The following is a 25,368-nucleotide window of genomic DNA, read 5'->3' as shown; positions in this document are numbered from 1 at the left end:
TATATTACTCTTTATGTATTTTCCCAATATAAGAAAAAGAAATGGTTGAGGATAAAGGAATCAGTAAATAATGATTTTAGCTGTCATCAAGTTTGCTTCATAATAAAGACTAAAGAGAGACACAAATATAATGCTTCGTCTCAAAGCTTTAATGTTGGGTGAATATGTAAAACTAATTTTGGAAAACTAGATTATTTTACTCTCTTCTCTTTTTTTTTGGGGGGCAAAAACTAGATTATTACTCTATGTAGTAGTACATAATCGGATTGAACAAATACATAATTAAGAAAATAAAAAATCTTAAACGTGAAAATACAAACGAGGACCCAAAAAGAGACATTTTTATTTAGAAAAAGAAAATGAAAATGAAGAAAGCTTCCAACTTTGCGAAATTTTTGGTTCAGACAGAGTAGCAGCGAAATTCTCGATCTCTGTCCGTAAAGAATCAGAACAAAAGCCGAATCAATCGGCTTGAAGTAGTAGAGCAGCTCTCTCCTCTCCTCTCCATTGTTGTTGGGTAAGAAACTTAAAGTTGAAAGCTTTCTCCTTCAGTCGCCCAATGTTGCTAATTGCTTCTTCTTCTTCTGATCTTTCTAGCTGAGTCAATAGAAGACAATGGCAGTTCCTGTTGAGGAAGCAATTGCAGCTCTTTCCACATTCTCCTTAGAGGTAACTCCGATGTTCAAGATTTTGGTTAAATTTAGAAATTGTGGGTTTCTGGATCATTTTGATTACAAGAGTTCATATTTCAGAAAATTTGACTAGAAATGATATGACTTGTTGTTTCTTTATTTTTCCATTTCTTGATAAATTATTTTCGTGTAAAATTATCACATTTAGTGTTTAATCACGTATTTGTCTGCGGATCTTTGCATAGTTAGCAGTAAAATAGGTTTCAACGAAATGTTGAAGATTTAAGTAGCTTCTTGAAAATTTTGAAGTCACTGTAGTACATTTTCTTGAATCATTTTGAATTTTGTTATAGGATGAGCAACCAGAAGTCCAAGGACCGGCTGTAATGGTTTCAGCTGAAAGAGCAGCAACCGATAGTCCCATCGGTATGCATTTTTACTTCTCTTCGTCACTATTTTACCATGAAAGACAACTGAATTAAGATGGTTTTTTGTTCAATTTTGTAGAGTATAGTGATGTTGCAGCATATCGTTTGTCTCTATCAGAAGACACAAAAGCTCTAAACCAGCTGGTATATGGTTCTATAATTTGATAACTAAAGTCTTTTCTTAGTGGGTGTGATCTTATTTTATTTCAATATCTCAAGTAAGTTTTCGACCAATTGTATGCAGAATACACTTATACAAGAAGGAAAAGAGATGGCGTCAATTCTATACACATATAGAAGTTGTGTCAAAGCACTACCTCAGGTCCTTGTGAAATATGTCACTATACTCCATTGCATATCTACCTTTAGACATTTTATCATAAAATGAACTTTGAGAATTATGCTATGAGTTAGTTCTTTATTCATTGTATTTGAAATCTCGTAGCAACTGTATGAGAATCTTTTTTGAACTACAAAGTATAAATAATAGCGAATGATAGAAATTACTGAAATAAGATTCAATACGTTACCTGCTGCTGGGTCTTCTTATGTGTATCTCTTCCATAATACCCATAACTTTCTTTATTAATGATATACACGCAGCTTCCCGAATCTATGAAGCATAGTCAAGCGGATTTGTATCTAGAAACATATCAAGTTTTGGACTTAGAAATGAGTCGTTTACGCGAAATTCAGAGATGGCAATCGTCGGCTTCAGCTAAAGTGCGGTTTATATCCTTCTTCGTCCAACCCGCTTTATATAATTTCCTGTATCAGAAGTAATATGCCTATATTCTCTATGTCTGTGCAGTTAGCTGCTGACATGCAGCGGTTTTCCAGACCTGAACGGCGCATCAATGGCCCCACAGTCACACATCTTTGGTGGGTCATAACTCTTCTTTTATGTTTTATATAGATCCTCAGATGTTTAACACTCCCGTGTATATAATTTAACTGTGATTTTACTTAACATAGGTCAATGCTAAAGTTGCTTGACGTCTTGGTTCAGCTGGATCATCTTAAAAATGCTAAAGCTAGTATTCCTAATGATTTCTCTTGGTATAAGAGGTGAAAGATATAATACTTTTATCTTTCCTATCTATTCTTTCTTCAGATAGGACATATGGTTGTTACTAATCATTTCAGCTACTAAAGCTCTCTTTAAGAGTTGAATTAGTTTTCTAGAAGGTTTTTTTTTGTAGTTTCTGTTCTTAAGACAGTTTCACTCTTTTCAGAACATTCACTCAAGTCAGTGCGCAGTGGCAAGATACAGATACAATGAGAGAAGAGTTGGATGACTTACAGGTGTGTCATGGCTTTTTTATGCAATCATTTCTTAATGCCTTCCCCTGTGATTTGTCGGAAATGAATATGTGAGTTCTTATGTATGCAGATTTTCCTGAGCACAAGATGGGCTATTTTACTCAACCTGCATGTTGAGATGTTCCGTGTAAACAAGTATCCTTTCTTCCAAACATTTATTACCATCCTGTGGCTGTTAAAGATATTATCATGGGTTTCTCTATTTGAGATACACATGCTGCTCATGTCCTTTGTGATATTTGACAATATTGCAAGCTTTTGGATTCCTTAGTAAAATCAGTGTGGAAGATATTCTCCAAGTTCTCATAGTCTTCATCGTTGAGTCTCTGGAGTTGGATTTTGCATTACTTTTTCCTGAGCGTTATATTCTTCTCCGAGTTTTACCTGTTCTTGTTGTCTTAGCAACACCATCTGAGAAAGATACCGAGGCTTTATACAAGAGGGTAAAACTCAACAGATTGATAAACATTTTCAAGGTATTGAATTTCATGTTATACCTGTTTATGTTTCGTATATGCAACCATTATACCTTAAAGCCTCGTTTCCAACTCGCTAATTGACATATTTGTTGTGTTTTTTTCGGTTATCAGAATGATCCTGTCATTCCTGCGTTTCCAGATCTCCATCTTTCCCCTGCTGCAATTTTGAAAGAGTTGTCGGTATACTTTCAAAAGTTTTCATCACAGACTCGCCTTCTGACTCTTCCAGCACCTCATGAGCTCCCTCCACGCGAAGCTCTAGAATATCCTTTAAGATTTCCACTGTTACTTGACTATTTAACTATTATCTGGATTATTATAACTTGTACACATGCTTTGAAAATTGCAAGCCTTTACATATTTTACATATCAGAGACACTATTTGATAGTCAATCATATTGGAGCTCTCCGTGCCGAGCACGACGATTTTACAATCCGATTTGCTTCATCCATGAATCAGGTGCTCAAGCTATTTCTATCCCTGGAACTCCAATTTCTTGTTCTTATCTTGAGTCTCTAGGATGTTTTTCTAACTTGCTTTCATGCAGTTATTGCTGTTGAAGTCAAACGATGGAGCATATACTGAATGGTGCAGAGAGGTCAAAGGAAATATGTACGATATGGTTGTTGAAGGTTTCCAACTGTTAAGTAGATGGACAGCACGCATTTGGGAGCAATGTGCTTGGAAATTCTCTCGCCCATGTAGGGATGCAGGAGAGACTCCGGAAGCCTCCGGATCATATTCTGATTACGAGAAGGTAATACTTGTGAAATATTTTCTGAAAAGTTTATCTTTTATGGTAACAAGTTTTGGATTCTTTTTAATAGGTGGTGAGGTTCAATTATACTGCAGAAGAAAGGAAAGCCTTGGTAGAACTTGTTGGCTATATAAAGAGTGTAGGATCGATGCTGCAGCGCTGTGACACATTAGTTGCAGATGCTTTATGGGAGACAATACATGCCGAAGTTCAAGATTTTGTACAGAACACGTTAGCCACAATGTTACGTACCACCTTCCGAAAGAAGAAAGATCTCTCAAGGTGAATTAATTTTCCTTTATTTTCTTTCTATTTCAAGTCTTATTCTCTTAAACTTAAGCTTTCCATATTGTTAACTGTATTATATGTATGGTTGCATTACAGGATTCTTTCTGATATGCGGACACTTTCAGCTGACTGGATGGCAAATACCAGGCCCGAACATGAGATGCCATCTTCACAACATGGAAATGATGAAAGCAGAGGGAATTTCTTTTATCCGAGGCCAGTTGCCCCAACAGCAGCACAGGTTTGGGTCCATTTCAAGATTATTTTAAGTACAAGTACAGATGGTAAGACCCAGTGCTTGAACTTCTTGCTGTTTTGTTGTTTCAGGTGCATTGCTTGCAGTTTTTGATATATGAGGTTGTCTCTGGTGGAAATCTGAGGAGGCCAGGGGGATTCTTTGGAAATAATGGCTCTGAGATTCCTGTTAATGACTTAAAGCAATTCGAAACGTTCTTCTACAAGCTCAGCTTTTTCTTGCACATATTGGATTACTCGGGTAAGCCACATGCTAAATGTCTTTTTGGTTAGTTTATTGAGCCATATCTATAGCTTTGTAAGCTGACTCCTCAACTTCAATTTATGATGTCTGCAGCAAGTATTGGAATATTGACTGATCTGGGGTTCCTATGGTTTAGAGAATTTTACCTGGAGTCTTCACGTGTTATTCAGGTACGCGGCATTACGAAAAGGTTATACCTATATTTTGCCAATTTTGTTTTCATTGCAGGCCTGACTTGTTCTTACAAATAGTTATATGTTCACCACTGCAGTTCCCGATTGAGTGTTCACTACCATGGATGCTGATAGACTACATTCTGGAAGCTCAGAATTCAGGCCTTCTTGAGAGTGTTCTGCTGCCTTTTGACATTTATAATGACTCAGCTCAACAAGCTCTGGTTGTTCTGAGGCAGAGATTCCTCTATGATGAAATTGAAGCTGAGGTAATTAGAGTTCAATTTCGATCTCAACAGCTATAAACCTATAGGTCTTCTTGCATGAAAAAGTTCCTTGAACAAAATTATCGGTTCTTGTACCCTGTCTTCTTTCTGTAGGTGGACCATGGTTTTGATATATTTGTTTCAAGGCTCTCGGAGTCTATATTCACATATTACAAAAGTTGGTCAGCAAGGTACCTGATTACATGGTTTTTGATATATTCACCCCCTTCACTGTTAACTAATGAGGAGCTAAAGCCTTTTATCGTCAATTGTTGAGTTCAACAGTGAGCTTCTTGATCCATCATTTCTCTTTGCCTTGGACAATGGTGAAAAGTTCTCCATCCAGCCTGTGAGATTTACTGCGTTATTTAAGATGACAAAAGTAAAGGTGAATAATAATACTGCTCTCTGGTTATATAGAAAGTCACAATAGTTGAATCTTTAGCTCCATTGTTATGACCTAACATAGGATTAGATTATGCTTCAAGCAGTGGTTCTAATTATGTGTGGGTTGGCATGTTTATACATTCTTCTTACTGAGTTTTGTTGTGACATGCAGATACTTGGTAGAACAATCAATTTAAGAAGTTTGATCGCTCAAAGGATGAATAAAATCTTTAGAGAGAATCTGGAGTTTCTTTTTGACCGTTTTGAGTCTCAGGACCTATGTGCTGTAGTGGTAAATTTGTTTTTCTTTTTCATTTTCTTGATTCTATATGTATTACCATTTCTTTTAAATATACAAAAGTGGATGCTCTCTTCAATTGCAGGAATTGGAGAAGCTGATAGATATCTTAAAGCACTCGCATGAATTGCTTTCACAAGATCTTTCCATAGATCCTTTCAGCCTCATGTTGAATGAAATGCAAGAAAATATATCTCTTGTCTCATTTTCAAGTCGACTTGCTACACAGGTCAGCCGTACAAATTATAAGTCCTGACTATATTTTTTCTTACCTTTTCTCAATCTTTGATTTTTTTTTGTCTGCTAGATTTGGTCAGAGATGCAGAGTGATTTCCTACCAAACTTCATTCTTTGCAATACCACACAACGATTTGTCCGTTCATCGAAAGTTCCTCCTACTCAGAAACCATCAGTGCCTTCTGCTAAGCCTAGTTTCTATTGTGGCACTCAAGTAAGGAGCAATCTCTTAGGCCATTTTTTCTCTTAACTTGTTCAGAGACAATCTTATAGACCCATTTTTTGGTTACCTCTATAGTGTCTTTGGTCTCATTATATTTTTGTTGTCATGCTTTATTTTTTCTCTGGTAGGACTTAAATGCAGCGCATCAAAGTTTTGCACGATTGCATAGTGGATTTTTCGGGATACCACATTTATTTTCCATAGTTAAACTTCTTGGATCAAGATCTCTGCCTTGGCTTATAAGAGCTTTGCTGGACCATATATCAAATAAGGTATATTTGCACTTTTTGTACCATTTATTCCTTTTGTCTAGGTACTAACTATACAAAGGAACCAGCTAAAATAGTTCTTTTGCCTTAAACCTTTCAGATAACAACACTTGAGCCAATGATCTCTGGATTGCAAGAAGCACTGCCCAAGTCTATTGGATTGCTTTCTTTTGATGGTGGTGTTACAGGTTAATGCCTGGTTGCAGATTCTTGATGTGTTTCGATTTTCTGTGATATTATATCTACTGATGCTTTTCGCTGTTTCATTTAAAGGTTGTATGAAGCTTATACGAGAGCAACTAAACTGGGGCACTAAGTCAGAACTCAAGTCAGAAGTTCTACGAGGAATAAAGGAAATTGGAAGTGTGATATATACAATGGGACTTCTCGATATCGTATTGGTCAGTCCTATCAGACAGATTGTAAAGATTTAAGCTAAAGATTCTTATGATTTAGTCTAACAAATGTTTATAATAATTTTATTACACAGAGAGAGGTCGACACAAAGCGTTTCATGCAAACAGCTGCATGGCTGGGATTAATCCCAGGTGCTGAAGGACAGATAGTTAATGCTCAAGACGGCGAAAGCCCTCTTGTCAATCTCCTAAAGTCAGCAACTTCTGCAGTTGTGTCAAGTCCTGGTTGTCTTAATCCAGCTGCGTTCTACACCATGTCCAAACAGGCAGAAGCTGCAGGTTAATTAAGAGCTGTAGGCTGTAGCTATTCAATTACCAGTTTCTCTTTTATTTTTTAATTTTTTTGTGACAAAGTTTCAATCTTTTTGGTATTATATTATATGTGCAGATCTATTGTATAAGGCAAATATGAACGGTGGAAGCGTTCTTGAATACACACTTGCATTCACAAGTGCGTCGCTCGACAAATATTGTAGTAAATGGAGTGCTCCTCCAAAGACGGGCTTCATTGATATTACAACTTCAAAGGATTTTTACCGTATATACGGTGGTCTTCAGATTGTAAGCCATCCAAAACCGCAAACCTTATTAAAACATCTTTTTTAACCGCAGAAACATTCTTCTCTTCTCAATTCTTATATAAAGTTTGCAATGAACTCAGGGATATCTGGAGGAGATAACAGCTCCACAGTCAGCTCAACATGAAGTCCTCGGTGATTCGATTGCTTGGGGTGGTTGCACCATTATTTACTTGCTCGGCCAGCAACTTCACTTTGAGTTGTTTGATTTCTCGTATCAAGTACTCAATGTCTCTGAGGTTGAAACTGTCTCTGCTTCACATACTCACAGGAATCCTCAAATCCATCAGGTAGATTTTCCTCTCTCCATCCTCTCGTTAAACTGTTTTTATGTACATATAGTTATATTTCGTTTTGTTGAATCTTCTCATTCTCCATTTGAATATCTTTCTTTTTTTATGTGTAAGAAAGGGATGGGAAGGTTTGTTGGAAGGGATGAAGAAAGCTCGGAGGCTGAACAACCATGTCTTCTCCATGCTTAAAGCTCGTTGTCCTCTCGAAGACAAAACGGCTTGTGCCATCAAACAGAGTGGTGCACCGCTGCCACGTGTCAGGTTTGAGAATACTGTGTCTGCTTTCGAGACTCTACCTCAGAAAGGTACCGTTGCCTGATGCAATTTGTACAAGAACCAACCAGAGTGTTTTTAATGGGTCCATTTGGTTAGACTCATTACCTTCCCATAATCTTTCACCTTGTTGCTTGTATTCAAAACATAACATTTGGATTAATTGATATACTTTGTTATTTATTCTATTAGTTATAGAGAAATTATCAGTAACCATCATCATATTGGATATAATAATTGCAAATTTCTTACAACTATTCACCACCAGTATTAATAGAACATCGACAAACAAAGCCTTGACAAAAACGAGGATATTTATGCATTCTAAAACAATAACGAGCACACTTGTAACAAAAATCAGCTGATGCAGGACCTTCCACCACAGGCTTGTAAGAAGAAGGAACCGTCGATGTACCTAAAAAGATATATAGGAAAATAAACTAAACTATTAAATTAAAATCTTAATCGTAAATGTTATCAAAAATATAAAACATGATAAATGTTTGTCTTAGTTAACCGAAAATCTACTTACATAATGAAACAAATATTAGAAGAGTTAAAACAAAAATAGTAGTCTTCATTGTCTTTTGCTTTTTGAGATTTTAAATATTTTTGCTAAGCGCTTTAAGTTATTGAGATGAGATAGTGTCATATTTATAAGTATATCTTTTACTTATGTTACAAAATAGTTAATATTATAAGTAACGTTTTTTTTTTACAAGTAGTAATTTAAAGAAACATACTCCTTTAAATTACAGTTTTTATTTTTTAAGGTATTAAATAGCATAGTTATGGTTATTTCAGATTAGAAAGATAATAATACTCACAAACTTTTTGATTGTTTTGTTTATAATCTTTTTATATATTAAGTGATAAACAAAATAAAAGTACAATCGGTTGGTTCAAATTAATGCATATGTAGTTACATTTAGAGGTATCGAATCCTCTCATTCTCTGTCTGAATGTCTTCTCCATGCTTAAAGCTCGTTGTCCTCAAAGACAAAACGGCTTGTGCCATCAAACAAAGCCGCTCACTGCTGCCACGTTTCATGTTTGAGAATGATGTGTCTGCTTTCGAGACTCTACCTCAGAAAGGCAACGTTGGCTGATGCTATATGCACTAGAACCAAAGTGTTTCCTTCTTTCTTGCTTAACAAGTGACCTGGAAAATCGTTTGTATATCAATGGAGTTTTTTTTGTTGTTACTTAAGATAAACGCATATTAATAAATATATACACTATGTGGTTCGAGTAAATAGGGATGATGAAAAGCGAGAGATAAACAAAGCAAGATTAGTTAGGGTTTTGCTTGTGAAACCTTGTTAATATAGCAACTTTGCATGAACCTACAATTTTCTCAAAAAACTCATGTCACACAACGTAAAACCCCAAAATGAAAATACCATAGGAATTCGCGTTTTGGCAACATTCATGACGATTGTTGATTTGTTTCTTTATATTTTGATATATAAAAGATGTGTCCTTTATTTCATTACACGACCAAAAAACCTGCTAATTTTTTTTTGGAAAAGTTACTAGATTAACCCAAATAATGACTTTAATTACTAGAATGTCTCAAAAGATTTGGAGGTTAAATAGGTTATTTTCATGACGATTATACTCTTTCTCTCTTTGTTAGGAAAAAAAAGAAGCCAAATTTACCCTTGTATTTTTTTGAAAAACGTCGGAAAAAAACTTGGAAACTTTTTTGGTTTTTTAAAAGTCTGCTGGATTCGTTATGACAAGTTTATTTTCCATGGTAGACTTATTTATTTACGACAGATTTTTTATCTCCCACATACTTAATTTAAAAGGTTACGACAGATATTTATTTTGTTGTAGGTGGTGTTATTCAATGATGAATTTTAATAGAATTGAAATCTAACACTAATCCAGTGTTATTCAACTAATGATTATAAATCTAACGTTAAAATCTGGTGTTATTAGATCTTATACTTCATTAGATTTTAAAAGTTTGGTGTTATTCAATGGTGGAGTTAAAGTCAATTCTTTAAAGTTTGTAAAATCCAGTGTTATTCAAAACTAAAAGACTTGTAAAATCTTTGTATATTAAGTCATTTGAAATTAAACCTCTTTGGAGTTTCATGAGTAAATTATTAGAATCAAAATCCAAGATATACTACAGAGATTTTGAAATCCACACAAACAGATTCTTAAAACCAATATCAGAAAACAAATCTAAACCTTAAAGAATTGACTTTAACTCCACCATTGAATAACACCCCCTTAGTTTTTTACCCCACTATAGACTTATTTTTTGATGACACCACAGACTTTCATTACTTTGACAGATTTATTAAAAGTAGTGGCAGATTTATGTTTATAGTGGCCTCAGACTTTCTATTTTCATAAAAATATCTGTCATCAAGTGACAGATTTGTTTTTGAAAAATAATTACTAGAATGACTTAGTAGTGATAACATATTTTTTTAGTGTTATGACAGTTTTTATTTTTTAAACAAAAAAAACTGTCGCGTAATAGATTTGTCATACAAAAATAAAAATTGCTAACATACAATCGCAAATGAAATATTTATGTTATGACAGATTTTATTTACATTACAACAGATTTAGGAATAGTTAAAAAAATATGTCACATGTTAGGAGTCTTAGTGATGAAAAAAACAATTGCTGGAATGACTTCATATAGTGATGACATATATGTTTTAAGCAATGACAGATTTAAATTTTATTCCTATTATGACAGATTATATATACCTATTTGATGACATACTTTTCATGATGGACTACATATTTTAAGAATGACAGACTTTTTTAGACACGACAGACTTTTTGTATTGAATTTCCATAACTGAAAACTAATAAATGACGAGATAATCTAACGTACCATATTTTCCTAGGGTTTTGGGCTATCCTAACCGTTTCATATCTATCTTCCACGACGCCACAACACGTTTTTTTATCTTCACCAAATGTCTCAAAACAAAGGGTTGGAGATGGATCAGGTGATTCTCGTATGTGGCAAATGAATTTTTGAGAATAACAAATGGTTATTCATCATTGATACAAATAGAGGATGTCGAGTTCTGGAAGCAAATCGAGAAACCAGTTACTCGAACAAAAGACCACCGTCGTCTATGGCTGTTGTTCTGTAATTGGTAGATTCGAGTCTTCGTCGGAGTCGTGATTTCGACTCAAGTCTTCGTCGGAGTCGCGAGTTTGATTGAGTTTAGTCTTCTGAAGCTGAAAAAAAACCGAGAAAGTCAGTCTTTTATTTTAGGGTTAGTTGTTTTTTTTTTTGTTTTTTTGGGTTTAGTAATTTTAGTTTAAATGTTATATTGTTTGATTTTTTTTTAAGACTACTAAAATTGAACTAGGTTTTTGGTCATTTTACCCAAAAATTGTGTTAGTCTGGTAAACTACAAACTAAGGTGTCAATCTAATTATTAATCTACATATTTGAGTCAATCTGAATAATTTTCAGAATAATTTATCTTATTTTTTGTTATTCGGTATTTAAATATTCATTTCTTCTCACTTTTTCAATTACTCTATTATTATTACCGGTCAGAGCTTATATAAAATATTAAAACTATATATTTAATTAATAATATAAATGATTAATAACCATCATAAAACTAGGTATAACAATGACAAAGTTTTTGCAACTACGGACCTAGCACCGGCCACGTATGGGTGGAAAATAACAACGACAAAGAAAGCCTTTAGGCCCTTTACAACTAAGAAAATGTCTACCCCTTCGCATACAACGAACGACGTACACAATCGTAACAAAAATCATCTTCAACTGTTGTTGGGCCTTCTACCAACTTCAAATCAGGATACATTTCTTTTGAGCCAGGTACTATCACCACTTTCTTTTTCTTCGATTCACCTATTTTTATAGTACAAGAATACTATTACTTAAAATATTACTAGAGAAAGACAATATTGTTATAAATATACAATATATGATATACGTTTGATTCTAGTTAAGTTATAAATACTTACATGATATTGATGAAACTAAGATTAGAATAGTGAGAAAACAAACAATTCTCTTCATTTTGTTTTCCTTTTCCTTTCGAGATTTTTTTTTTCCCTAGAGATGAATGAGATAGTGTCACAATGTCCTATTTAAGTACCATTTATTTATGTTACGAAAATACAGTGGTTAACGTTTTTTTTTTTCTTTTCTTAAAAGTAGTAATTACAGAAAATATCATCCTTTAAATTACAGTTAAATTTAAGTGTATTAAATAGTTATGGTATTTGCTGTCAAAAAAAAAAAAAAAAATAGTTATGGTATTTTAGTAATTAAATAGTTGTGGACCGACTTGAATAAATTCGTAAACCCGGTTTGACCAAACCGCGTTATAACAGAACCAAGAAAAAGGAAGGAGTCGAGAGAGAGAGACAAAGGTCAGAAGATTTGATTTCTCTTATTCCTCTCCAAAGCCAAAGAATTTACAGAGAGATATATATTCTTTTAGGGTTTTTGAGTATCTCGCGAGGTTTTACAGAGATTTCTCCAATATGGTGAGTTTTAGGCTTCTGTTGTCTTTCTTCAATTTTATTTTCTGATTGTTGTTCCTCAGATCGATTTCTGTTTCTATGTAATCTTTTATACTCGCATGCATATCTTGTTCAATCTCTAAAATTTTTAGCCTTTTGTTGGATGATTTGTTTCTCTTGATTCATTTGCATGTCATAAGAGCTTTGGGCGGCGAAAATTTTCATCTTTAGGTTGTAAAACGCAATAAAAGTTGTTAGCTTTTTGTGTTTGTAGCTTCATGATCTGTGGGATTTTATTTTCAAAGTTTAGTCTTTTAATGTTTGGGTTTTTTTGTTTTGTAGGATTCGATGGTGAATCAGAAGACTGTTTTGGCTGTGACAGATGATGTGGTGTTACCTGTTAGCTCTGTTCTAACTATTATGAAAGAGCTTGGCAAGGAAGTGATTGAACGTTTTGATCCTCTGATTATTACTCAAGCATCCACAATAAGTAAATCTCTGTTCCTCTTTATTCTCGTGTTAGTTGTTTTAGCTCAGATTATTAGACTGCTCAGTGAAGCTTGTAGTAGTTAGCATATGGTTAGTCTGGAATTTATGTAGATAGGAAGCATCATGTCTGTACTATATGGAGAGGTTAGCTTTTGTTGGGTGAGAACACTTGAAGACATGCTGGGATATTCTTTTGTGTCTTCTTCTCATTGTGTTGGAATATTGATCATTTTTGCAGATCAGTTTCCTTTGGATGCTTCCTCAGTGGACGCGGTTTTAGCCATTTCCAAAACATCTGATTTTCCCAGTGATAAAATATGTGGTGAGTTCTCAAGAATCTTGAAGCCTGGTGGCACGGTTTTTGTGTGCAAAGTTTTGGAGGGTGAAACGGGAGAAATGCAACAGGTATGTGTCGTGTATCTAGTCAATATGTAATGGGATTTCTTTGAACTTTTATTTCTTGATCTTATGGTGTCTTACTTGCAGACTATTCAAAGGAGAGTGACGTTGGCTGGTTTTCTGGAGCCTCAGTGTCTTGATTTGAAATCAATTAAGTTGTCTACGTTCAGTTTATCCTTTGGGGTGAGCACTTTTACACGTCTTTTCTGTCTAAACTTTCTTTTAGTATGAGGAAACGTTTCTTCTTCCCCGAAAATAAGAATAAAATCTTGCTTTATGGGTTCAGGCTTATTCTAGGCATTTAACATGAAGGATAAAAGATGTTCCTTCTACGTATCTGTCAAACTTGCATATATGCTCTCACTTTGGCTCATCCACATAACAGTGAAACATGTTGTCAAATGCAGATTAAGGCAAAGAAACCTTCTTGGAAGATTGGTTCATCATTTGCTCTCAAAAAGCCTGCAAAAGTTCTCTTAAAGGTTAATCTAGATGATGACTTGGATCTTATTGATGAAGATTCTCTTTTAACAGAGGAGGACTTGAAGAAGCCACAGCTTCCTGTTGGTAATTAAAGACAGCCACATGATATTTGTTATCCTTATTTCATCCCTTGTGTGTGAAATATCTTGTATTTTCTGCAGCCAGCGGTTGTGAGACCACCAAAAAAGCTTGCAAGAACTGTGTCTGTGGTAGAGCTGAGATTGAGGAGAAAGCTGTCAAGCTGGGCCTCACAGAGGATCAAATCGAGAATCCACAATCATCATGTGGCAGCGTAAGCTTCTTTACCCATCTCTTTCTCTGTATGCGTTGGATTTTTGGTTCCAAGAGACTGAAAATTTCTTAACCAATCATTTCAGTGTGGGCTCGGTGATGCCTTCCGCTGCGGTACATGCCCTTACAAGGGTCTGCCACCCTTCAAATTAGGCGAGAAGGTAACTGATCCTTTATATCTATCACCATTGTAAAGTCTTGTAAATCCTTTTAAGAATACCCTTCATTCGTGTAACTTTTTCTTCCTCTTTAGGTATCCCTATCTCAAAACTTCCTTGAAGCTGACATATAAGCATGTGAAAGGTGCATCTTCATACATGGTTGTTTCTCACCGAAGCCAAAACCTTTTGCTAATCGCAGAGTAGTTTCATCATTTACTTTGTTCTCTTTCGTATAATTTGTTTGTTGGTACTTTTATTTTGTGGCTCTAAAGGCTTATAGAAGATTGTTGGTGTTGCCCACAAAGCACAAACTTTAGTTTCAATGAAGAACAGTTATACATTTCGTTAAATAATGTATTAACACCAGAGCTTGTGTTGTCTGAAGTGCTTCACTGTTTCTTTGGTAATGTGAGCTCTGTAGATTCATCTGTAGTAATCAATCTTTGGTTCTTACTACGTAATAATGATCTGACAGATAGATCTAAAAACAATAGCACAACAAAATGTAATACTCTTTTCCTGGAAAGAAACTAAACTCAACCCCCAAACTCAAGTATAACCTAACAGTTAGACAAGCTTGGACTACAAGATACAATTCGGTTATCATTACCAAACCGAATCGAACAAGGGTAGATCAATGTAGAAGCAGCTGAATTTCCTACAGAATCCCATCAGAGTTGAGGAGAAACCTCAAAACCCTTTCTAAGTTTAGCAATATCAAACTCCTCTAAGCTGAACTTCCAACTGCTCTATTCGCATAGCCAAATCATGCTTCCCGCTATTCTTCAACCCATCAGTAACCATATCAAAACACCGTGATATCGGAACCAAACCCATCTCTGTCATCTCAACCAAGTAATTAGCTGCATCCACGAATTTCCCACCACGACCACACATTGTTATCAGCATTGTGTAAACCGGCCTATTAGGGGGATGAGCTTTCACCTTCATGTCACTGAAAAAGCTAAAGGCATCATCAAACATCCCATTCCTACACATTCCCTTGATTATCGGAGCATACAAACTCGGAAACGGCTTATGCCCATCTTCCACACAATTGTTCAACAACCGAAACGCCTCATCGATCTTTCCAATCTTTGAAACCGCAGGTATAAGTGTCTTGTAAGTGTCGATATCTACACAAAGACCTAACTTGCAAGCAGTATAATACATCTCAATGCAAAATTCAACTTCCCCTGATTTAGATATAGCTTCAATCAGAGTATTAAAGGTTAATATATCAGGAACAAACCCTCCTTTGGTCATCTTATCCACTATCTCTTTAGCAGATTCCAAGTAACCAGCATTTAACAAACCTTCAATAAGCAAATCACGTCCACGAGCCGGTGGATTAAACCCTTTCCTACTCATTTCATCAAGAAACTCTTGAGCCTCCTTCATTTTTCCGGCGGAACACCATCCGTTAACTAAGATCGCGTATGTCCGCTTATCCGGCTTAAGACCTTTCCTAATCATTCGCCGGATCAAAGCATAAGCACCATGGAACATCTTCACATCACAAAGCGCATGGAGCAAGGCATTGTAAACATCAACAGTTTGTTGACATCCTAGAGTCTTCGGGACGCCATTGAAAAGCTCCACGGCTTGATCTACATGACCGTTCTTACCGTATTGCTCAATGATGAAGCAGAGAGTCTCGCCGGAGATGTCGAGAGACAAATCCTTCATCTGTTTGAGGATCTTCCACATCGATTCGTATTTTTTATGTGAAGCTAAGGATTTAGCAAGCTCTTCATATTCCATGGAGGTTGGTGTGTAGCTAGGGTTCGATCGTGCCCAATTGAAGAAACGGAGAGAATCATTGGCGGAACGAGAGGTTGCGCGGAGGACTCTGAACACGAACTCAGAGGTTACAGGGAGACGGAGACTGTTCAATGATCTCTCTGGATGAATCTCACGGCGGACGATGTTGACAACGTGGTTGATCGCGGCGAAGTAATCGCCTTTAGTTGGAGTCGAATCAGAGCTTTGCAAAGGCTCGAGACTAGTGAAATGACGAATACTAGATTCAATAGAGGTTCTAACAGTGAAGATCGAGTAAAGTCTCCCGCCGGTATAACGCCGGAGGAGGAACATTTCCTCACTGGGACAATCTCTCCGATGAGATGAGCTTAGAGAGAAGTGACGTGGAATATTGATTTTAAATTTTTTATTTTATTTATTTATCGAACAGTTAATCAAAACGCAGCGTATTAGAGCGGATGCCCTAGTTTAATGTCTAGGTATAAAAACCCTATATTTGTCATTTCTCCTCCACTCTCTGCATTAGGTTTCATTTTAGCGGCAGACGAGAGCAAAAGCAAGGAGAAACCCTAACCATGGCGACTCAAGCAGCTGCTGAATCTGTCCAATGTTTCGGAAGGAAGAAGACCGCAGTGGCCGTTACTCACTGCAAGCGTGGATCTGGTTTGATCAAGCTCAACGGTAGCCCAATCGAGCTTTTCCAGCCTGAGATCCTCCGATTCAAGATCTTCGAGCCGGTTCTTCTCCTAGGAAAGCACCGTTTCGCAGGTGTCGACATGAGGATTCGTGTCAAAGGTGGTGGTCATACTTCTCAGGTTTACGCCATCCGGCAGAGTATCGCGAAGGCTCTTGTTGCGTTCTACCAGAAGTATGTGGATGAGCAATCGAAGAAGGAGATTAAGGATGTCTTGGTGAGGTATGATAGGACTCTGCTTGTGGCGGATCCGAGAAGGTGTGAGCCGAAGAAGTTTGGTGGTCCTGGTGCTCGTGCTCGTTTCCAGAAGAGTTACCGTTAAGAAAGCTGGTTTGTTTTGTTTTTCAATTTGGAATCATCTTAAGTTTTTTTTGGAGTATGGACTTGTGAGACTCTTAGAATTTATAATTTCAGTTTTATTATGCTTTTTGGATAATGGTGATTCTCCAAGAACTTATGCATTGTCATGTTTACCCGTTTGCTATTTTAAAAGTCTTTTTAATTATATGACATTGTCTTCCTTTCATTGCTTGTTATTTCTTGTGCTGTGATGTATGGCATTTGCATAGTTGGGTCGAAGGTTTTGCTGCAACACAGATAGGTCTTGATGTTTTGATTATTTGAAAGCGTGTTACTGAGCTATAGCTGATCAAATATCGCCTAACAAAGCGTGTTTTGCATTTGCATAGTTTGATCGAAGCTCTGTTTGCGAGTTGGTATCTCCACTTTTTGATCTAACAATCTCTGTTAAACAATTGCTCGAAATTTTAGTGTGGCTCAGAATTTCAAGGCTTCATTTCAAGACATTTAGGCTATTCTTTGGAAGCAAGTTGCATTGTTAGTCTTTTGTTTTACCTATTGGGTATATTGCTTATCACATTTTTTTTGTCCTCTGTGACTTGGTGAAATTCGCAAAACTTAATCTTTTGCAAAGCAAATTTGGCCTTTAGTCCTTGTTTAGGACACGATTATGTTCTTGTAAAGAAGATCAGAAGTCGGGACTGTGAATTTGACCGATAATCAAAGAACCAAATAACTTTTTATCTAAAAAAAGAGCAATTGATAACCGGAGGATCTTTTTTAATCTAAGTTTTCTCAACCTTTCTGAATTATGACGAGGTATGAGAACTCCTACTTGGCCGTTTTGTGCGTTCCACTACTTCTAAAGTCAAAACTCTTGTATCGGTAGAAGCAAACAAAAGGCAAAAAGTCAACCTTCTTGACGTGCAAAGCGTTTCTCAAGTTTCCAATTTAATGTCCAGAAATGTATCCACTTAAGATTTGCAACTTACCTTTCTAAATATACAAAGGATTATAAGCTCTTGTTACTTTTTAGCATTTCTCATGGCAGTTTCTTCATCGTTCTCATTGCAGCCTTGCCATTGGAGACACCATGTGTTCCCAAGCTTCAGCGGCGAAGACGTCCGTAGAACCTTTCTCAGTCACCTTCTGAAGAAATTCCAGCTAAAGGGAATTCGCACTTTCATGGATAATGATATCGAGAGAGGCCAAATGATCGGTCCAGAGCTCATACAAGCAATCCGAGAATCTAGGTTTGCGGTTGTAGTATTGTCGAAGACATATGCATCTTCAAAGTGGTGTTTGGATGAGTTGGTGGAAATAAAGGAAGCTAGCAAGAAGGTCATTCCAATTTTCTACAATGTGGAGCCATCTGACGTGAAGAATATAGGGGGAGAATTTGGAAATGAGTTTGAGAAAGCATGTAAAGAAAAACCAGAGAAATTGGATAGATGGAGAGAAGCCTTGGTCTATGTGGCTGATATAGCCGGCGAGTGTTCTCAAAACTGGTAAGTTGTCCTGATTCCATTGATCGAAATATCTAAACTTTGCTTCACATGAATGAAATGAATTCTTGGTCCTCCTTGTTAGTCATGGATGTGCCAATGGTATTGGGTTATTTTGATGATTTGATGGAAGCAATCTTCTTCTTCTTGATAGGGTCAGTGAAGCAGATATGATTGAAAATATTGCTATGAGCATTTCAGAGAAATTGAATTCTACACCATCACGAGATTCCGAAAATCTGGTTGGAATCGACGCTCATATGAGAGAGATGGATTCTCTGTTATTTTTGGAATCAACTGAAGTAAAGATGGTGGGGATTTGGGGTCCTGCAGGTATTGGCAAGACAACAATTGCCAGAGCGCTATTCAACCGGCTCTCTGAAAACTTCCAACACACTATTTTTATGGAGAATGTTAAGGGAAGTTATAGGAGAACGGATCTCGATGACTATGGCATGAAGTTGCGTTTGCAAGAACAGTTTCTGTCTGAAGTTATAGATCATAAGCATATGAAGGTACATGATTTAGGTTTGGTAAAAGAAAGATTGCAGGATCTAAAAGTTCTTGTTGTTCTTGATGATGTTGATAAACTAGAGCAACTTGATGCTTTGGTGAAACAATCTCAGTGGTTTGGTTCTGGAAGTAGAATCATCGTGACCACGGAAAACAAACAGCTTTTGAGAGCGCATGGGATCAAGCTCATATATGAAGTTGGTTTTCCATCTAGAGGTGAATCTCTTCAGATTTTCTGCCTATCCGCATTTGGACAAAGCTCTGCACCACATGGTTTTATCAAGCTCGCTACTGAAATAACAAAGCTTGCTGGCTATCTTCCTCTAGCGCTGACGGTTTTGGGGTCATCTCTGCGAGGGATGAACAAAGATGAGCAAAAATCAGCATTGCCTCGACTCAGAACCAGTCTCAATGAGGATATAAAGAATGTTTTACGAGTCAGTTATGATAGTTTACATGAGAGGGATAAGTCTATATTCCTTCACATTGCGTGTTTATTTAATGGTGAGAATGTTGATTATGTGAAGCAGTTGCTTGCAAGTTCTGGCTTGGATGTAAACTTTGGACTTGAAGTCCTGACCAATAGATCTCTCATAAACATATCGGGATTCAATCGCACCATTATGATGCACACTTTACTCGAACAATTGGGTCGAGAAGTTGTTTATGAACAATCTATTGTCGAGCCTAGAAAACGTCAATTCTTGGTGGATGCTTCAGATATCTGTGACGTACTTTTTCATGACAGTGTAAGTCAAAATTATTTTCTACACATTACTCATATTTTTAAGTTCACTATGATTTTGCACAAACATTATTTTTAATTGGTACCTCTATACTGTTTCAGGGCGCTCGAGCTGTTTCAGTTTTGGGCATATCTATGGACATATCTAAGATCAATGAGTGGTATCTGAACGAAGAAGCTTTTGCTGGGATGTTTAACCTGATGTTTCTCAGATTCTATAAGTCCCCTTCAAGTAAAGATCAACCCGAGCTGAATTATTTACCTCTACGCTTGGATTATTTGCCCCACAAACTTAGGCTGCTGCATTGGGATGCATGCCCTATGAAATCTATGCCCATGAGTTTTCGTCCAGAGTTTCTTGTTGTGCTCAATATAAGAGAGAGCCAGCTTGAGAAGCTGTGGGAAGGAGCACCAGTAAGTTCATTTTGATAGTTCTCCCATCTCAATTCATAACATATTGATCTGATTGTTTCTTTTTTTTTTTCTGGTGTTTTATGTGTGTTTCCCTTAGCCTCTTAGAAGTCTGAAGTGTATGGATTTGAGTATGTCTGAGAATCTAAAAGAGATTCCAGATCTTTCAGAAGCTGTAAATATCGAAGAACTCTGTCTCAGTTATTGCCGAAGTTTGGTGTTGTTACCTTCCTCAATCAAGAACCTTAACAAACTGGTTGTTCTCGACATGACGTACTGCTCAAATCTGGAGTCTTTTCCGAGCAATATCAAATTGGAATCTCTCAGCATCCTCAACCTCGATAGATGCTCACGATTGGAAAGTTTTCCAGAAATTTCTTCGAATATTGGATATCTCTCTCTATCAGAAACTTCAATAAAAAATGTTCCCGCAACAGTCGCGTCTTGGCCATATCTGGAAGCATTGGACATGTCAGGCTGCAGGTACCTCGATACATTTCCATTTCTGCCGGAAACTATAAAATGGTTGGATCTGAGCAGGAAAGAGATCAAAGAAGTCCCCTTATGGATCGAGGATCTAGTTCTGCTCAAGAAACTATTGATGAACAGCTGCATGGAGCTAAGAAGCATCTCTTCTGGGATTTGTAGACTGGAACATATCGAAACACTAGATTTCTTGGGTTGCAAGAATGTTGTGAGCTTTCCACTAGAGATCTACGAGAGCTCCCGGTTCTGTCATAATCTGGTGATGGAGATGAGAAACATTCAAAACCCTGATCTTCCTCGACCATTTTATTTCAGGAATAGCTATATCGACACTATTCCAGATTGTATTACACGTCACTGCAAGCTGCCTTTTCTGAATTCATCCGGATCAGTCTCCAGCAATATAGAGAATGATTTCATCTGGTTCGACGAATAAATATCGGTGAAGAATGGCATGATAATGATGAGCCAGATGCAGTTTCATCTTCAACCTGCTCATTACAATTGTAGGTGACATCATTTGACTTATGTTGAATAAAGTACATTGTAAGAATTAATAAAGAGGGTAAGGAGCAATTTGTAATAAGTAGGAAATTGAAGGTGTCAACATCGTTGAATTTCTTGCATCTATTTCTCTCCTTGTAAGTCAACTGACTTTATTCTTATCTAGTTACTCGTATTTGACTCTTTTCTGTGGTTGTACCTTTCTTTGTCAATAAAAAGCCTCTTGGTTATTTCTTAAAACGTTTTTTCTTTCCTCGTGCTCTGATTCATGGCTTCTTCTTCATCTTTGTCTCGCAGTTGGATGTGTTGGTTGATAATTGAGTTTTCAGTTAACGGTTATAAGTTTGTGTTGTTTCACTCAAAAGTCACAAGTACGAAGAGACACAACTCTTCATGTGTTGTGTCTAGTTGTTTTCTATTTAAACTCATTATATCGTCATGTAAAAAAAACAAGAAGTTTCAGTTTAATCAAAAGAGTTATTTTTGTTCTTGTCTTCTTTACAAGAGAAGAGACAAATGTCTCTTGCACTCTGTTTCTTCTTTCTCTCAATATTCCAACAGGATGTACCAAGTCTTCCCGAGCTTCTGTGGAGGAGACGTACGCAGAGCCTTTCTCAGTCACATTCTGAAAGAGCTCAGAAGCAAAGGAATGACACCCTTCATTGATAATGAGATAAAGCGAGGCCAACTTATCGGTCCTGAGCTCGTACTAGCAATCCAAGAATCAAGGATTGTGATTGTCTTGCTCTCGAGTAACTACGCTTCTTCAAGCTGGTGTTTGGATGAGTTAGTGGAAATCATGAAGTGCAAGGAAAAGAATCAACAAACAGTGATGGTTGTTCTTGATGAAGCGGATAGCTTATGGCAACTAAATGCAATGGCAAACCAGCCTGGATGGTTGGGTCGCGGAAGTAGGATTATTATTACAACCGAATATAGAAAACTTTTCAAGGCACACGGGATCAATATCCAACTAGAGATGAGGCTCTTCAAATCTTCTGCCTATATGCTTTTGGTCAAAAGTCTCCATATGATGGTTTTGAAGCGCTTGCTTGGGAATTACCGCTAGGCCTCAGAGTTATGGGATCGTATCTACGAGGAATGTCCATGGACGAGTGGATAGACGCACTACCAAGGCTCAGGTCTAGCCTTGACAGAGAAATTGAATCAACTTTAAGATTTAGCTTTGACGTCTTAAGTGATAAAGATAAAGCTCTTTTTCTGTATATTGCATGTTTCTTTGGTGGTTTCGAGGTTGATTGCTTTAAAAGATGTCTTGCAAACAGTGGTTTGGATGTTAACCATGGGATTCAAATCTTAGCTTATAAGTCTCTCATATCTACAGACGATGGAATCTTGCGCGCGGATGCATTGTTTACCGCAACAAATGGGTAGAGAAATTGTCTATAAACAGTCTTTTGATGAGCCTGGAAAGCGAAGATTTGTGATTTATTTGATGAAACTACTGTAAGTTTTTCCCATCTTGTAGTCTTTTGTTTCCTTGGTTCGTAAGCTTATATTTTGTTCCTTTTACATGAGGGTACTAGAACTGTTCTAGGCATAACGTTCCAACCTCCGGACAGAGAGAAAGTCGAAATAAGTGAAAGTGCTTTCGAAGGGATGAGTAATCTCCAGTTTTTAGCAATCTACTCTAATAGCTTATGCTTACCCGAAGGTCTGAACTGTCTACCCAACAAACTCAGATTCATTAATTAAATGGGATTGTTTTCCAATGAGATTTTGGCCTTTTAAGTTCTCTGGCAAGTTTCTTGTCGAACTTATCATGCGACAAAGCAAACTTGAGAAGCTGTTGGAGGGAATCAAAGTAAGTACTTGGCATTTAGTCATTTCTATAAAACGTAGCAAACGTCTCTTTTTTTTTTTGTATAGCCACTCCAATGTCTCAAAAGCCACTAATCTTGAGGAACTAGATCTCTATTGCTGCTCAGGTTTCCTAGAGCTCACCAACTCCATTGGAAGTGCTACTAAGCTCAAGAGATTGAACCTTGGCGGTTGCTGGCTTTTGAAAGAGCTCCCTTTCTCTATCGGCAATACCACAGATCTCCAATATTTGGATCTTTACCATTGCGCAAGTTTGGAGGAACTCCCGTCTTCCATTGGTAGGTTAATTAATCTGGAGGAGTTGGAACTCAGTATTTGCTCGAAATTGGTGAGGCTCCCCTCCTCTATTGGGGACCTTCACAAATTGCGTGTTGAGTATGAGTGGATGCGAAAAGCTAGAGACGTTTCCTACCAATATCAACCTGGAATCTCTCTCTGAAATTGTTCAAGAAACATTAAAAAACTAGATCTGCGAAATTCTGCTATAGAGGAAGGGCCATCATCAATCAGCTCTTCTTGGTCTTGTCTCTATAGATTGGATATATCAGAGTGTAGAAACCTCAAGGAGTTTCCAAATGTTCCTGACAGCATTGTAGAGTTGGATTTGAGCAAGACAGGGATAGAGGAAGTTCCTCCGTGGATTGAGAATCTATTTCGTCTGTGTAAACTACTAATTATGTATGGATGCAAGAAGCTGATCAATATATCTCCAAACATTTCCAAGTTGGACAATATATGTGGTATTGATGGAGATGATGATGATTGTAGGGGTAATGAGAACGATAATGAAGATGGTGATGGTGAAAGTGGTGAGGATGCAGATGACGATGATGGTGAGGATGCAAATGACGATGATGTTGAGGATGATGAAAGTCTTGTAGATACCGTCAGTGATCATGGTGATAATGATGAAGATGGTAGGGATATAGAGGGTGATGTAGATGATGATGATGATGATGATACTGGCTTCTTTGATGCAATAATCGAGTGGGGGGAGTTGGACACTACGACCAGACTTTAAAGTTCACTACATTTTACCGATATGTCTACCCGAGAAGGCCTTTACATCTCCAATATCATTATGTTTCCGCAGTAATGGTTTCATGGCTATTCCAGATTGCATCAAAAGTCTCTCCGGACTAAATAAGCTTGACATCAGAGAATGTAGAAAGTCTCTTCGTAGCACTTCCGCGTTCCCTTTTGTTATTAGATGCAGAAAACTGTGAATCCTTGAAGAGAATAGACTGCTCGTTTCTGAATTCAAAGATTTGTCTGAATTTTGCTAACTGCATCAACCTGAATCAAGAAGCGAGAGAGATTATTGAAACATCAGCTTGCAAATATGCGCTCTTACCTGGTATAGAAGTTCCTGCACACTTCAGTCACCAAGCTACTTCAGGCTCCCTAACGATCAACTTGACTACAAGGCCTCTCCCTTCATCCTTCAAATTCAAAGCTTGCATCTTGCTGTCAAAAAGCAATATTAATCTCGAGGATCACAATGACGATGAGAATTCATTGATGTGGGTGTCTTGTCGTGTCAGGGGTAAACAGAATGGCTTCATTGTTCGATATGGATCAAACCAGCTCCCTATACCAGCTCTTCTTGAAGAAGTTACACGGCATCTGTATATCTTTGAAGATTATTTCTCTCTAAACCAGGATTCCCCTGAAGCCGAAGAAGTCACTTTCAGCGAGCTTCATAGTTCACGATAAAACCTGGAAGGTGAAAGGCTGCGGTGTAAATCTTTTGGAGGTCCTTCACCATATTCTTGACGGAAAAGAAACAGAAGACGAAGACTGTATGGACAGAAACAAGATAGAGAAAAATACAGAAACTGAAGAAGAAGAATCTGGAGGTGATGATGATGCAGAGATATGGATCAACCAAGCACCACTTACAAGCTCGTCTTGAATTGGATCATCTGTATATATGTTTGAAGCTTCCTTGTCTCTAAAAGAAGGCAACAATCATGAAGCAGAACTGGGGTTCCTGCGATCTTTTCTTTGAGTTCAAGATCCAAACTAAAGTTTCATTTATATGTAGGTGCCGTGTGCACATCATCCCTCATGTTCATGAAGCTATCAATATAGACAGCAAATCAGAGACAAAGACAGATTCAGACATTGATTAGTGACGATGGACACATCTACTTTTGGTAAGATTAGAAGGGACAACCAAGAGCGGAGGAGGAGGAATGCTGTTAGCGCTTAAGTAAAAACCGGATAACTGGTTTTTCTGATCCCTGACCAATCTGCTTTTTGAGGATCATGTCACTGCAAAGTCATGGCATGGGAGTCACAGATCTCATAAGCAGGCAGAGTGATAACTGAGATCAAAGATCATGTCATTGGATCCAGATCCTCTTTTTTTGTAACCTTAACCATGTTTTCTTTCATCCTCTAATGCATCAACATTTTTCTTCACCACAGAGAAATATTTTCCTCATTTGTCTGCACAGAA

At 37.1% G+C, this 25,368-nt stretch overlaps 7 protein-coding genes and 1 pseudogene across 7 annotated transcripts; 5 read left to right on the top strand and 3 right to left on the bottom strand.

Annotated features, from left to right (window-relative positions):
• The first annotated feature begins 355 nt into the window (after positions 1-355).
• LOC9307885 (protein PIR) lies at positions 356-8,008 on the top strand. Its single transcript, XM_021021167.1, has 31 exons — positions 356-517; positions 598-669; positions 986-1,058; positions 1,140-1,204; positions 1,305-1,382; positions 1,664-1,783; positions 1,872-1,942; positions 2,036-2,128; positions 2,296-2,365; positions 2,454-2,518; positions 2,664-2,859; positions 2,974-3,125; positions 3,229-3,322; positions 3,411-3,620; positions 3,691-3,902; positions 4,005-4,149; positions 4,236-4,404; positions 4,501-4,577; positions 4,679-4,849; positions 4,961-5,037; positions 5,132-5,234; positions 5,406-5,525; positions 5,617-5,760; positions 5,839-5,982; positions 6,120-6,263; positions 6,361-6,448; positions 6,534-6,661; positions 6,751-6,955; positions 7,065-7,237; positions 7,338-7,544; positions 7,666-8,008. Exons 2-31 carry the CDS (start codon positions 616-618, stop codon positions 7,864-7,866), a joined length of 3,849 nt encoding a protein of 1,282 aa, XP_020876826.1. The 5' UTR covers positions 356-517; positions 598-615; the 3' UTR covers positions 7,867-8,008.
• Positions 8,009-8,073: 65 nt separating this feature from the next.
• Positions 8,074-8,433, bottom strand: LOC110227304 (defensin-like protein 223). The gene is made up of 2 exons (XM_021021170.1): positions 8,353-8,433; positions 8,074-8,235 (listed from the first exon to the last, which is right to left on the bottom strand). Exons 1-2 carry the CDS (start codon positions 8,399-8,401, stop codon positions 8,075-8,077), a joined length of 210 nt encoding a protein of 69 aa, XP_020876829.1. The 5' UTR covers positions 8,402-8,433; the 3' UTR covers position 8,074.
• A 2,947-nt stretch (positions 8,434-11,380) lies between these two features.
• On the bottom strand, positions 11,381-11,868 carry LOC9309959 (defensin-like protein 218). The gene is given in 3 exon segments (XM_002871769.2): positions 11,381-11,577; positions 11,579-11,697; positions 11,814-11,868. Coding segments are annotated over 3 exon segments (273 nt in total). The 3' UTR covers positions 11,381-11,478.
• Positions 11,869-12,161: 293 nt separating this feature from the next.
• On the top strand, positions 12,162-14,490 carry LOC9307884 (anamorsin homolog). Its single transcript, XM_021023294.1, has 8 exons — positions 12,162-12,341; positions 12,660-12,807; positions 13,045-13,211; positions 13,293-13,388; positions 13,613-13,772; positions 13,850-13,980; positions 14,066-14,140; positions 14,233-14,490. The coding sequence occupies exons 1-8, from the start codon at positions 12,339-12,341 to the stop codon at positions 14,269-14,271; spliced, it is 819 nt and encodes a 272-aa protein (XP_020878953.1). The 5' UTR covers positions 12,162-12,338; the 3' UTR covers positions 14,272-14,490.
• A 78-nt stretch (positions 14,491-14,568) lies between these two features.
• Positions 14,569-16,291, bottom strand: LOC9309958 (pentatricopeptide repeat-containing protein At5g18390, mitochondrial). The gene has a single exon (XM_021023293.1). The coding sequence runs from the start codon at positions 16,235-16,237 to the stop codon at positions 14,858-14,860; it is 1,380 nt and encodes a 459-aa protein (XP_020878952.1). The 5' UTR covers positions 16,238-16,291; the 3' UTR covers positions 14,569-14,857.
• An 81-nt stretch (positions 16,292-16,372) lies between these two features.
• On the top strand, positions 16,373-17,105 carry LOC9309957 (40S ribosomal protein S16-3). The gene has a single exon (XM_021023298.1). It carries the CDS (start codon positions 16,480-16,482, stop codon positions 16,918-16,920), a length of 441 nt encoding a protein of 146 aa, XP_020878957.1. The 5' UTR covers positions 16,373-16,479; the 3' UTR covers positions 16,921-17,105.
• Positions 17,106-17,192: 87 nt separating this feature from the next.
• On the top strand, positions 17,193-21,259 carry LOC9309956 (putative disease resistance protein At4g11170). Its single transcript, XM_002873843.2, is given in 5 exon segments — positions 17,193-18,406; positions 18,558-19,665; positions 19,764-20,075; positions 20,173-20,986; positions 20,989-21,259. Coding segments are annotated over 5 exon segments (2,778 nt in total). The 5' UTR covers positions 17,193-17,942; the 3' UTR covers positions 21,069-21,259.
• A 112-nt stretch (positions 21,260-21,371) lies between these two features.
• Positions 21,372-25,113, top strand: LOC9309955 (annotated as a pseudogene).
• Positions 25,114-25,368: the final 255 nt, after the last annotated feature.

The sequence above is a fragment of the Arabidopsis lyrata genome (genome assembly GCF_000004255.2).
Source record: "Arabidopsis lyrata subsp. lyrata unplaced genomic scaffold ARALYscaffold_6, whole genome shotgun sequence".
NCBI lineage: Eukaryota > Viridiplantae > Streptophyta > Magnoliopsida > Brassicales > Brassicaceae > Arabidopsis > Arabidopsis lyrata.
Note: the sequence above shows the minus strand (reverse complement) of the source record. Positions and strands in the feature narration are given on the sequence as shown.